The following is a 15,049-nucleotide window of genomic DNA, read 5'->3' as shown; positions in this document are numbered from 1 at the left end:
TATTTCATGTAAAAATTATAAGTGAATAAATTAAATATATATTTTTTGTACATTACTCCTTTACAGTCGTCCCTCGCTACTTCGCGCTTCAACTTTCGCGGCTTCACTACATCACGGTTTTTTTTTCAAATATAATTAGCCTATTTTATGCACTCGTGTAAACTTTTTCCTACAAAAGAATAACAAAGTATATCTTCCAAGTAAGACAAGCTCTTCTGAGGGGCTGTAGTTGTACTAGTTGAAGAAGTGGAGTTATAAAATCGCCGAAGGAAGTGTAGGAATCGCTATTTCATTTTAACCGTTAAACACTATAACTGGAAAGTATAAATCACCAGGGGATAAATACATCTGTAAATGGTGTTCAACAGTGTATTAGCTTTTTAAGTTGTTTGCGCAATACCTTTAATGAGGATAAATGTAGAAGAAGAACGGGGACACATATGATCACTAACTGGCAATTAATTCTTCATCGAACAAGTTAAGCTATTTTCATAGATTAGTAGTAGTATGTAAGAACTGCATGTGTGTATGTAGTTTTATTTCCCAATAAATATAACTGTGTGATAATATCTCATTTTCTCATATTTTGTGTAATATATTAAGTAATGCAAATGTAATATTGGTTTAGGGTGCTGTTTCATGTCTAGGGGGCTCTAACTATGTAAAAAACCTATCTAAATTGCCCTAAGTAAGTTAATGTGCTCTAGTTAGGAAAATATTCGGTTTATAAATACAGAATCCTACTTCGCGGAAATTCAGTTATCGCAGTAAGGCCTGGAGCAAATTAACCGCGATAAATGAGGGTTGACTGTATGAAGTACTTTTTGCTTTTGAGGAAGGTTTAAAGACATTTTGCATATTGCCTAAATGTCTGTTCCAAAAATTTCACTGTACAACATTTTACAGGTAAAATATAACTTTAATTAACTCGTTTTTGGCGGCAGTACCATACTCACTCAATATTCAACTTCATGATCAGGCTTGGGCAGAATATGGCCGCCAAGAATGCTAATAATGAGTCTTTTTAAAATGTACTATGTGAAGTACAAAGTCTGCATATGGTTAAAGTGACCAGCTCTCCCTCTTTTTCATTAATGCTCTGACAAAAAGAAAGCATTATTATATTTTCCTTTTTTTTGTGGGTATTTTTTCTCAAAGACTGTAGTACAAACAATAACAGTCAAATAAAATGGTATTGAATTTGGTTTCAGTTTGCCAGGAACAACTGCACTCTGAAAATTTTCTTTGAATAAAACTTAGATGTCCAAAAGTCTGAACTGTTAGTAGAAACTTAAATCTTCACTTTAAACAGATATTAATGTTTCAAGGTCATACAGAGGATTTTTTGAAAGGCAATGAAAACTTGCAAATGAAATTTGTCTCTAATAGCAAGTGAAGCATTACTGACATTGACCAATGAATACTAAAAAAATTTTTGTGTGCTGCAACTAGGTAATGTTAATTACAGGAAGTTATTTTTTTAAACTCAAATTCTCCTGATTGTCCCAAAGCAGAATACTACTTGATTTGCTAAGTACGTCGCAGAACAGATGCCTGAGCTGCAGAACAATTCTATTCAAATGTGAGAGAAAAACTCAAGACAAATTTTCTGCAAATATATTCCAACTCAAGATCAAAATTTGTACAAATTTTGCACATTTCTTAAAATTAGAAAGAAAAAAAATTATCAGAAAATTATAATTGGCGGAAAGCTCGCGAAAAATGTTGAATTCGATAAGTCACCTGCAGGAACTTTCGATTTACTTTGAACTTAAAGAAATCTGCAGAATTTGCGCAAAATTCATTTTGAGTTGAAAGATATTTGTAGAAAATCGGCAGTTTCTGCAGATTTTCTGAAATTTCTTTTTCTAACTCTGAAAAGATTCTGATTTTTCTAGCTTTTTTGGTTCCCCTTTTCTTTATTTTTCTCGATCTATCTTCAACACTGCAATTTCCTCCATAAACGTATGTTTTGGAAACATGCCAACATTTAAACACGTCCTTTGCCGAAAATTGCGTGTCTTGTTTGAGATTTCAATTCTTCTGCATCCTCAAAATATTTCAATTATTTTGATAGTTTTTGAAGTGTTTTATTATATGCTACCCTATAACTCGACTCATTTTATTTATTATTTTAGTAATTTATTTATTAATAATATTTTAATTGCTCCTTTATGCCATGTAAAATTAACAAAAAAAAGAAAAGTAAAAAACGTAGTTTGACACCTACGTTAGAATTTCATAAAATCTTTGCTCTTTCTGCCCATTTTAGAAAGTATAAAAAATATTTTCGGAGAATCTCAATCGATTTAGGTTCTGCAGAAATGCATAGCAACAGTGAAGTTTTAAAAACTGAAAAAAAAAAAAAAAAAAAAAAAAACTGTATGAAAAGATTTTGATTTAGGGCTCCCGATTTGTGGAATAGGTCACGTTTGTTTGTGTATGCAATGCTTGAAGTACTTGCAGAACAATTTCGGTCAAATGAGTTTATGTTGCAGAACATTGTGAAGTATTCTGCTTTGGGGCCTGATTGGTATATTTGATTTATTATTCATCGTTAATTATGCTTTTATTTCAACTTTAAAAAAGAATTAATTCAGTTAAAAAATACATCTTTCAGGGAGATCTCATGTCAGATTTCTTTTTCTTGTGAAATTTTTTCGTTTGGTGGCATATCAAGCCTTATAAAATTTTGGTATTACCCCTCCCAGTCAGCAATATGTCCTGATTTTTAACCAGGGTTTCTTTAAGGCATCTCTCTGGTGGGGGGGGGGGGCGACGACACCGCTCTCATGGAGGATGCCAACTGCCATCCCGGAGAAAAATTCGTTTTACACTACCATGAGAAGTTTTTTTTTTTAGAATGAAAAGAAAATAGAAAATTCTGAAACTTATCTAGATGAAGAGGGGGGGGGGGGTCCAATCTCTTTTGTCAATATCTTTTGTGTCTCTTTTTGCCACTGTCAATGAAATGTCTCTCTCTTTCAACAAACTGCTAAAAGCACATTTTTCTTCTGGCAAAATACAGGCAATTAATGTTCGACGCTTAACAAACACAAAAACGGATATTTTTTCTTTTTTTTCCCTCTTCTGTCTGCTTATTGCTGTTGTGTTAGGGATAGGGTGGTTGGAACTATGGTATCTATTTAGTTGTAATCTCAGACAATGCAATGGTATGGCCCAGTTGTGGTACAGTTCTGGACCTTGGGACATGTACTCTATGGTCACTCATGCTACAATCTGGTTGGAAATCAAAAGTATCTGGATAATAATCAGTGTATGGAGGGGGAAGGGGAATAGTGAGTTGTGTTTTGAATCAAGTTTGGCAGACTGTAATAGAAATGCCTATGTTCGTTTTTTTTTTTTTTTGTTTAAAAGTTATGAAATTATTCAGTGGGCAATTTTGAACATATTTCTTAGAGAAAGGTGGGGGGGGGGGCTCTTTAAATATGTCCCAAACTCTTAAAGTGCCCTGCCAGCTTAAATCTTTAAATATGCCCCAAACGTTTGAAGTGTCCCCCCCCCCCCTCGAATAAATGGTCTGAAAGAAACTTTTTGACCAACTTCAAAAAGGAGGCATTTATCAGTTCATACTGTACGTAAGGTGGTTTTTCTTTTTTTTTGTGAGCTCAAGCTCATAGACACCTCACTTAGTGAACCCATTTTGATGATTTTTTTTAATGGATAGAAGATAGTCTAACTTAGATCCTACACTTTTGATTGACTATATTTGTTCTTTAGAAAAAAACTTTGGGCAAAAAATGGTAAATTTCAAATAATTTTCCCATTAAAATGACTAAATATAAAACCCATTGTTTAAAAAAGTGGGTGCCATGAAACAAAAATGTTAATAGTAATCCTAATGATAGTTTTGAATGAAGACTACACTGAAGCAAACATGAATTTCATTCACTACCAAATGCGGATTTAGAAGGGGGCCATGCCCCCCCCCCCCACGAACTTTGTGATTACAGGAATTTTTTGAAGAAGGAAAAAAAGAAAGAAAATATTATGAGAAGATAACAAAAGTCAACACATGTGTTTTACATTAGAAGAAATTTAGATGGAGAAATTATATCCCTCTCGTCGAAACGGAACTATTATTTCCAAAAATTTGCTCCCCATCGTTTACATCATTACTTAATTCCAACTTTAGACACTTGAACGATCTCTAAATAGTGTTGTCCTCAGAGTACATCTATTGCACACGAGACCAAAGATAGCCAAACTTTAGGTTTTTGGCTTTAATTTCAAAATTTTTCTGGTGAGAGCCTTCTTTTCTTATGCTCCTACACAAATGCCACGAAAGGTAATTAAAAATTGCATTACATCACTATCTTCTTCAAGGATTAGGCATATAGCCTGTTCCGGCTTCTTGGTCACCCCCACCGCTTCCTGGGCCTACCACGATCTTGTTTGCCCCTTGGTCTGTAAAAATTGCATTTTAGAACTTAAATTTGGAAAAATTTTCAAGGGAGCTTAGCTTACCCAGCCCTTTTCCCTCAACTTCACTAAAAGCGGCATAAATTGCCATTTTTGGGCCTTTAATTACAAATGATTTCCAATAGGTTCAAGGTTAATATCGCGATGGTATTTTTAAAATGAATTTTTTGGAGGGAGAGCTCACGAATCTTTCATCCCTTTTTCTAATACGTCCAAAAATAGCTTAAAATTGGATTTTTAGAGCCTCATGAATGGCAAAATATTTCCAAACAGGGAGATTCCAAGCATCCTCACTCCTTCTTTATTGTCCACAAACACTGCTTAGAGGTGCATTTTTAGGCTCAACAGCAGAAGAGAACTCACCCCCTCTCTTAGTTTCTCAAGATGTAACAGCAGAATGTTTTGGTTTCTCAGCTTCGTTTTCAAAAAGTATTTTGGGGTCAGCACCCGAACCTGACCTTTCTCCTTGCATCATCAAAAATAGCCTAAAATGCATTTTTAGTACCCTAATTTTCAAAAATTACTTGGAAATTTCATTCTTGGGAGGCCTTAACCATAATTTTACTACAAATATAATTTTAATGGACCCAGATTCTTCAATATTATTCACATGCATTACATTGATCACAACATAGCTGTGTAAGGGTATAAATCTTTTGTTCCTAATTTTAGCTTGTTTTCACGAAAAGTGAGAACAAAAAAAACATTACACATCATTTCCCCCCTATCCTTTTTGCGTTGAATTCAAAAATCATATTGCTCTAAAAAAGAGCAATTTCCATCTGCAGTTTTGAAGATGGAGCTATTTTTTTTTTCGAAAATATTTTATTACATACTGCTTACATTGTGTACAATAAGATTTTTATATTTCCTTCTTAGATGTGAAAGGATTAAAAAAATAAAGTTTTGAATCATTCATAGTTGCATTATTATATCTCAGAGATCTCTACAACATGTTAGTATTTTATTGGTTCTATTACAAAAGAAATAGAGGGATTAAACACAGTTATCATAATAACTGGAGAACTGAGAAAGGTCCGGAGATTTATAAGTATCTTTTTACAAGTCGGTAAATTTCAAAGATTTGGAAAAGTAAGAGAATTTTAATATGGCGATTGCTAAAAAATTATTTTTGAGCCAACATTAGAACTGATTAATGACATAGCCATCTTAGGAAAAAAAAAGAATCCAATTCGAATTGTTTTTTCTTGCAATTCTGCCTTAGCTACAGCTGCGAGTGTTGACTAGGGGTTTTATATTTTTAATCAACTTTAAAGTTCTTTTTTTTTCATTACCAATTTTGAAATTTCAGATCTGAAAATTTTAATGAGCTAAGTCAGAAACTCAGCCTTTGAGGGGCCACTGATCAGAATAGGAGTAGTATGAGTTTAATAAGTTTTATGTCTGAGGGGACTCTGAGCAAACTAACAAGGGGCCTGCCTTGGCTCTTGGTGGCCCTGTACATCAACTAAAAAACTAGCTGTGAAAAAAATTGTTTGTTTCCAATCAATTCTAATTCAGACAAAGCTTAGATACTTTATTTAAAAGGGGTTTTACCCCCCTTCTGTTCACATAATATTTAATTGTGTAATTAGGAAGACCAATGATAAATCAGTATCAGAAAATATCCATTAAATTATTTTTATTGAACTATTTCATACAACACATATGGAGAATTAGATTTTTGTCCCAAGTATGCAAAAATGCTTGTATATGCTTGGTGCGTTCCTGAACTAATTCACCTTGATGTGTACATAATATGAGGTTGACGCTCAATTTTCTGAACCTCTAATTTACAAACACTCAATACTTTACAATCAGCTTAGCAGTTACAAAATTTCTTTTATTAAAACAATGGTATTCAATTCTATTGACACTCTTTGTGGTCTTGAAGAGCTCATCATATTGAGTGTCAACTGTATATAACATTCAATTCGCAATAACTCATAGCCTTATTACTCAAATATTCCCTCTCTTGAGAAAGCTGTGGGAACTTTCCATATTGCAAATATTTTAGTTGATTCCTAGCAGGGGGGGGCCCCAAACTAAAATTTATACGAGGGTAGAAATTTCCAATTTTCCAAATGGAACTCAAATTTTTGCTGAATGATAAAACAATGACCTGCAAACGCACATACATCTAATGAAAAAGGGCAATCGGGGATTTAAAAATTGCAAATATGTGTTCAAGCACTTCTGGTCCCTTGAGACTTAGAGTTATTGAGAGCCGACTGTGTGTATATATGGTAAAGGATTGTTCATACTTCTTTTCAACCGACTGACATGAAACGACATAAACAACTTACAATCAAAACATTGACAATTCACTTTTATAAGTTTCACATTAACGATGCAAATTTCTGCAAATATAACAATTGTGAGGTTTCTAATAAAGGTTTGTACGCAACTAATATAAATTGGTGTGTAATAGTTTTATACTAAAGACATTAACTAAGTTTTTAAGTAAAACTTTTATGTGAAAAAAAATAATACCTTTATTGTAGATTGTGAACACTTATTGTACCTTCTATATCTTTATAGTCTTCTAACATGCTGATTGCCTTTGAGCATTGATTATAAGCATTATGAATTAAATCAAATTCATGAGAAAAATAAACCCCTAATACTTTAACAAATAAAGAATCCCCCCCCCTTCCTTATTCGACCTTCATAATTACCTGAGATAATTTTTTTCCTTAATAGAAACCAAGAAACAGGGTAATGACGTATAAGGGTCATTTCAGTTTTTCTGACATTTATGTAGAGTCCGTAACGTGACCTTTTTTTGCCATAACTTTTTAATTTACTGTTTGATTTACAAATTATTTTGATTTGAGTTGATGTGTTGGTAGGAAAATCTCAAAATAAAATATGCTAATCAAACAATAAATTAAAAAGTTATTGCAAAAAAGGTCACGTTACGGAATCTACATAAATGTCAAAAATACCTTGAAATGACCCATAACCAATATTTCACGATGCATAAACAAAGTTTCACTGTACATATGTGATATATCGATGCTTCAGTTGCCAAATTGATTAACTCCACTTTTTAAAAAAATCACTATTTCTGCTTTTGTAGTGCTTAATGCTTAGCATGTGAATTGATATTTAAGTTTTGGTTCAGTACAAATCTGACCATGTAATGGCAAAAAATGTAACACAATGTCCTATTTACTCCTATGGATATAACACCATCTTCTTCATAACTTTTCTCTACTTTTTGTTTTATGGAGTTAATCGATTTGGCAAGTGAGGAATCCATATATTAACCCAAACTGATTTGTATGTTGTGGAATGTTCAAATAAACTTCTAAATACAAATTTGTATCAAGTAAAATATTTAAATAGATTAAAGCTTATACAAAATTGTTTGGTACATAGAAACTAGAATGCGATAGTACATCCACATAACATCACCACTATATCTGCATCAATAAAATTCATATGAAAGTTTGTCATTACTATTGCTAGTTAATAATAATAATTAAACATCAGTAAATGTATTAATGTTTAAAGCATGTTCAAAATGAAACTAACATATACATTACTAAGAGTTATAGAATGAGAAATAGAGCTGTAAGAGGAAAACAGCAAAACCATTACACATAAAATTAATTAAAATTATCTGAAAGATAAAGATCCAGAAAAGTCAACTAAAAAACAAGATCTTCAGAACTTTCAAAAACCTGTGAAAATGTTGTAAAAAGAGGCATGGATAATTTATTTCAAAAACATTAAAATACAAAATATAAGTCAGAAAAAGGAATTTTAAACTTAAGTTTGAAAAAGGCAGAAGTTAAATCATGAACTAAATTTCAACTATTCTGGTTTTCTTAGTTTTGCACAAGTTTATGTAATTTGTATAGTTTGTTCTGTTTCTTTTAGGCTTCAAATACATCCCTGATCCCTTTCGGTATTTTTTGAAAATTTATCAACTTCTTTTTTATGTGTTTTTTTTTTTTAAGTTTACGTCTTTTAATACAATTTAAAAAAATTGTGTATAGGTCTTGCATTTTTCCTTGCACAGCTTTATTTCTTGCCCTAAACAGATTTTTTGAAATTTTGACACAAGCACACTTGTAGTTTTCGATATTTGCCAATGCATTTAATTGGCTTTAATTCAATCACTTCAGTTTAATAATAATTGGTTTAAAATGACTGTTAATAATAAGAGAAATGTACATGCACATCCATCATAATGCACTTCTCGACCACTGACCATAAGTAGAAAAAAAAACAGTTTTATTTTTAAGTAAACATCTCTGATTTCTAAAATAAAAAATAACATATTTCAAAACAACCACACTAGCCTAAACTATGAGGAATAACGGGTCTCATACTCTGAGTCATGATCGGATATGATATAAGGGCAGTTGATGTGATGATAGTCTGCGGCAAACTCTGTGAAAGAGATGCAGCAGAAATTGTTGGCAATGTCACTTGTGATGGTGCTATCGATACTGGTGCAATACCTTGGCCTAAAGCCAAATCAGGAGCTAACGATGCTGCGCCAAGATCTGTGCTCAATGGTATCTGAGACAATTGAGTAATTGATGGAGGAGGCAAGGAAGGGATTGTAGGGGTTAAGGTATGGGGTATAAGTTGCTGGGATATAGGGGATACTAAAGTTTGTTTGCTTACTCTCAACTGAGCATTCTGGTCCAATAAAAATTCATTTGTAGCAGTCAAGTCTACAACTTGTTTCTTCAACTCCTCAATTTTATGTAGCAGCATGGCGTTTTCTTCTTCTAACATTCGATAATGAGGAGACATCATGGCTCTACGTTCCAACGCATATGGTCCATCAGAATACGATTCATATGCCCGACGCTTAGGTTGGGGTTCAAACTCGTTAAAATCATATCTATCATTGCTGTCACATCTATCTCGCCTCATTTTGTTATTCTGATTACTTTCCACTTGAAATTCATAAGCAGACAAATGTCTAAATTTACAGTGACCGGCACGACGGCATTCTCCTTTCAAATAATCTTTACCAAATTGGCACTTTAGTATTTTGTAACAAACGTCTTTTTCCCATATCCAAGACTGTGTCCGGAAGACAGCCAGTTGTGCGAAATATTTCTTCTTCTTGTTTAGTGCAATGTACGAATTTGCAATTAGGACGTCGACACTCTTTATTCTGAAAATCGTGGCAAAAAACTAATTCCTTTTTGCCCAATGTTTCTGCTTCATCACCTTCTGGATGCTTAAAACGACAAAATTTCCCCCGTTGACAAACATTACGTAAAAAATCCCGACAAATATCGTCTTTTGAATTATTATCCTCATCTTTTGAAGATGAATTCTGAGCTTCACTATATAAACTATCAGCCATTTGAAGTTAAAATTTGAAAAGAAAAATGCTAAAAACTTCACTAGTAAGTCGCCAGGCAGCAATAAAGCAAGCAGCAAACTCTTCCAGAAGAAATATTTCTTTAGAAATGCAATACAACTGCAAGAAAAATGTAGTAAGCAATTAGAAAATTTTAGAATTTTAAAATCGAACTTCTAAAGTACACACATAAGTTTTTGCTCTAAGTTAAACATTCATCATTGGTTACAGGGTTTAATGAAGGCTAATTTCAACTAATTATTAATACTTGATCACTAACCTTTATATCGGCATTTGTGAAATCTTTAATTTTTAATTTAACATTTTTAACAAAAGACGACTTTATTGATTATTATTTCAATTAGGGAGTAACATGAAAAAACATTTGCAGTACAACCCTGATTTAACAACTGTCAAGGGGACTGGAAAAAGTTATACAAAACCAAGGATATTGCTAAATCGAAGAGCATAACATTCAATGCAGTTAAATCCAGACCAATGAAAGGTATCATTAAATTAAGGAAATAGTTAAATTGGATATCGTCAAATTGAAGTTATACATATATTTACATCTGAGAATGTTGGTGTCATTTGCGCAAATAAAATAAAAATTTAGAATTGGGATTAAATAATTCCAGTCGGATAGATTTGAACCACAATTTCTTTTTTAAACTAATTTATATATTTTGATAGTTTCATTGTACTTGTTGACAGTGCTGTAGTTGGAATAAACTATTTTAGGGAACTCACCTTGGGAGGACTGACCAGAAGAAAAAGGAGTTAAAATCAATTAACATTACATTTGTAGTATTTTTACAATGAAACCAAATATTTCTGATGTCTAAACCCCCCCCCCCCCAACTACAATTTTTTTTTTGGTATAAAATGGGAAAAACACTACTCAAAAAAAAAAAAAAAAATATATATATATATATATATATATATATATATATATATATTTATATATTTATATATATATATATATATATATATTAATTCTTATATAAATCCATTAAAAATGAATTATTAGCCTTGTTCTAAGCTATCCTGACATTTAGAGTAACTTAGAGCCATGTCAGAGTTGGGATGCAAAATAAATTATTTTCAGTAAAAGAAATACTGTTTTAATGTCAGAAAAGTAAATGTTCTAAATGTCTGAAAACTCCGCCTTTGTACTTCACAACATTACAAGGTAAGAATTGCAGGACAATTAAATTTGCAGGAAAAGGATTTGAAGGCCCAGATTAAGCCTTGTAGCTATTACTGTTTTTTTGAGCAATCACGATTGCTTATTGTTCTCACTTGACTGTTTTGATGTGCTATCATTTTATTTCCCACCAGCACCCTCCTCGACCGGCCTAACGATGCTGCTCCTCTAGCGAAGACCGTCTCCAGGTTGTGCCAATATCCTACTCTTACACGCATACATACACGCACATACAAACAAACACATACACACACATACATACACACATACACACCACGCATACATACAGACAGACACCTACACACAACTACCCACACACTCATGCTTGCACACAGGCACAAACACATATACCTATACACACATACACCCCCCCCCCCCCCACAAACACTCATACACACAACTACCCACACACTCATACCTGCAGGCAGACACAAACACACATACCTATACCCCCTACACACAAACCCCACACACACCGGCCTACATACACACACACACTTGTGATTGCGAAAAACATAATTTGAATTCAAGATGTCAAAATTCAAATTATTATTATTATTATTATTTTTTTTTTTAATTTATTACTATTATTATTGATTTACACAACTCAACCCAGGGCTGGGTAAAGAAACTTTTTTTTTTTGGAAAAAAAAAAAAACCCCTGTTTTTTTTTTGGTTTAAACTGGGGTTTTTTGACTTGAAACACTTTTTATAAGAATAATTTTTTTTATCTTTGGAAAGTCAGGTAGATTTTATGAATTAATTGCTAATGAATTTTTTATATTCACATTTGTACCTAATTTCTTGATGATCAGTTAAATAATTAAGAATAAAATCTTGTAATTTCATTTTCTCTTAAACCTTGTATATTTATTTACCTAATAGAAAAAGTTGCATTGATTAAAAAAAAGAAACAAAACATACTATTTGGCAAACTTGAATTCATTAAAAAATATAAGTTTGCAAATTTATCAATTGCTAATTTATTTCTAAAGCTTTGCTGGTTAGTTAGCATTTACGGGATAATGTTTATGATAACCTTTTGGGGAAAACAATTCAGTTTTTAAACCATTTTCAAAAAAAAAAAAAAAAACATTTGATTTAAACCAAGATGGTTCAAATGAAAGGGGCCGTTCATTAATTACGTAAGGATGATTTTGGCTTTTTTTCACTCCACCCCCCCCGCCATGTAACAGTACATAACATCCCCTCCCCTGTGCTATTCTTATGTAAGATTCCATTTTGTTCTCCAAAATAATAAATCCACAAATCTTGTATCACTGGAATCGTTATTAAATTCACTATTATTAAATTAAACCTTATTGTATTAAGAAATATTTACTGAAAAGTTGGAGTCTACACTAAATGTTTTTTTGACATTTTTTTTTGTTACATGATGCCATACTAATTAAAAATAAAACATGCTATACTACATAGTGCAATTTTTTTATTTTATTTCACACCATTCATTGTTTGTAAAACAAATAAAAAACAGCTCATCCTAGTAAGTTTTTTATCTTCAGACGCAAATGAAATATGATCCCTGTCAAACCACTTGACCACATGATTTCTAATGTGAAACATTGACTTGAAAAGTATTACAAAAGAATAGGTTCGGACATCCCCCCCCCCCCCCCAATCGAAAGGAAGGGGGTATGTAGTGATTTTTCCAACCCCCCTCCCCCCCTCGGAAACCTTATGTAATTAATGAATGGCCCCAAACAACCCTGAGTCAATCCAATAAATAAGTAATGTGTGTGTGGGGGGGGGGGGGTGAGAGAGAACACAGTTCTTATTTTATATTAAGATCTACATGCATAATCAGATTTTTCTTTTTTGAATATAAGTTGAAGCATTAAATCCATGATTCTTATATTTCATAATGCTGATTTGTTTTCCGATGAATGCTGAAGGAAATAAGGATAAATTAAGGATAGATAACAGGAAAAATGTTTTAAATTTCAAAACGTTTCCCCTCAAATAAATTTTGGAATGAAAAAATTTAAAAATAAAATATTTAAAATTTGTTTTTTAATTCAAAACTATTTCTATAAAGCTTGATTTGCACAAAAATTATGAAATTAAATAAGAATATAACTTCTTGATTACAACACTCATAAAAAAAATGTTTTATAATTCTAAAGACTATTTCTATAAGCTTGGTTTGCACTAAAAGGTATGAGGTAGAATAAGTATATGATCACTTGATTACAAAATTCAAAAATAATAGTTAATCTTGTTTTGTGCTAACTAGGCTCATAATTTGGGGTGTATATTTCACTTTTTCCAACTATACTGTAATTTGGTGTGAAGTATGACTACTACACATCCATACGGATTATAGGGTAGGCAACCATCCACAGCACAACAACACATTTTCAAAAAGAAAGCACAGGAGAGAAAAAGTACATTTATGCCCTAACAGGGATTTCAATCCAGGACCCTCCCCATCCACAGTCTGTCTTCTTCTGACCACTAGAGAAGGTGCCGACACAATTAATCTAAAAATCTTTACATTTAAGTTAATTCTAAAGTAGCAAATTAAATTTAATTTAAAAATTTGAGAGCAGAAGAAATATTGTTTGTATAGTAAAAAGCTAATCATATAAAAGCTATAAAACCGCATATTTCTCCTTTTAAATTTAAATTCTTCTTTAGAATTAAAAAGCATTTTTAAAGTTTTATTTATTATATGGCTAATTTATTTAAAATTGCTTCCATAAACCGAGGGTGAAAAGTATTCTCGCAAAGATTTCAATATTGGGTGAGTGATGACTACAGGTAGAAATGTAAATTTAATTGAAGAAAGAGAGAAGGCGACAAATACTAAAAATATTGCCCAATAACATCTGTACAAGTTGAAAGGGCCTTTTCATTTATATAAATGAAATTAAATGATAAGATGCTATGTCTAACCAGAGAAAACCTTGAAGAATGTGACAGTATGACCCTGTTGTAATTTATTGTAAAAAAGTAAATAATGTGCATGACATTTTGAGTATGAATGATTGTATAAATTGCCGTAATAACAACATGCTGAAAATCAGTAGTGCCCTCCCCCCTCACAGCAAGGGCACCCCCCCCCCCCCCCAAAAAAAAGAAAAATAGCCCGCAAAACTGTCCCTAAAAATTTCAATGGCGCAGTCCTGCACCATGACCCCCCCCCCCCCTCCAGGTGAGAACTCCTTGCTGAAATAGAAAGGATAATCTTTTTAGTTTTGCGCTGTGAAAACTAGATAAGCAAAAGAAAATAGTGTAGTTGAATTTTTAATTGCATTATTTTGATGATTTGTCGAAGCACATAACCAGAGTACGACTCATGCGAAAACAAACAGCTGATTTAAACGAGAGCAAAAGAAGCATTTTCATTTCTTAAGAAAGTGTGTTAATTAAAAGAAAGGAAAAGCTTCAAAATACTCTAAGTATTTCAGACTAATAAAAATAATCAAAACAAACACAGGTCAAGAAATCTTAAATTAAACTCTGCTGTTTAAATTCAAAAAAAAAAAAAAAATTGCACGAAAAATATTCAAGAGGCAATTTATAGCGGGAAGTTGACATTTGTACACATTGTAAATAGTATTCCGCTTTCACGTCAGAAGATCAAAAATGAAGTGACAACAATAATGGGTGGGGTACAAAAGAGAAACTCAAACATAATTTGTGATTCAAAATCATAGGAGAAAAATAAAAACTGCAAAAACTGATTGATTCAGATCCTTACTAAACGAGTTTTCCATAAGTTCAAACTTTCTCAGACGCTCGGAGTTCATCAATATTTTGATATTACTAAACAGAAATATTTATGTACGCTAGTCGCTGAAGACGAACAAGCCATTATTTACTTGCAAGTGACATGAAAAGCGAAGACAAATTAATGTATAATGTAAATATATGTAAAAAAAAAAAAACTATCGTGGTTCACGAAAAGCAAAAAAGGACGAAATGAGAGGAGAGTAGAGAACTGCTTTTTAGTTACTGAAGTTTCCACTAGTTTAAATTAAGAGTCCAATAACCATCAATAGATCCATTAAAACTTAAAGAGTGACTATTTAAGAAAA

General features: G+C 32.3%; 1 protein-coding gene across 1 annotated transcript; it reads right to left on the bottom strand.

Moving 5' to 3' along the window:
* Nucleotides 1-6,084: 6,084 nt before the first annotated feature.
* On the bottom strand, nt 6,085-14,893 carry LOC129222590 (zinc finger CCCH domain-containing protein 10-like). Its single transcript, XM_054857104.1, is given in 3 exon segments — nt 6,085-9,441; nt 9,443-9,901; nt 14,713-14,893. Coding segments are annotated over 2 exon segments (1,032 nt in total). The 5' UTR covers nt 9,785-9,901; nt 14,713-14,893; the 3' UTR covers nt 6,085-8,751.
* Nucleotides 14,894-15,049: the final 156 nt, after the last annotated feature.

Source organism: Uloborus diversus, chromosome 5, assembly GCF_026930045.1.
Source record: "Uloborus diversus isolate 005 chromosome 5, Udiv.v.3.1, whole genome shotgun sequence".
Lineage (NCBI taxonomy): Eukaryota > Metazoa > Arthropoda > Arachnida > Araneae > Uloboridae > Uloborus > Uloborus diversus.
The sequence above is the reverse complement of the archived record's forward strand: the minus strand, read 5'-3'. Positions and strand labels throughout refer to the sequence as shown.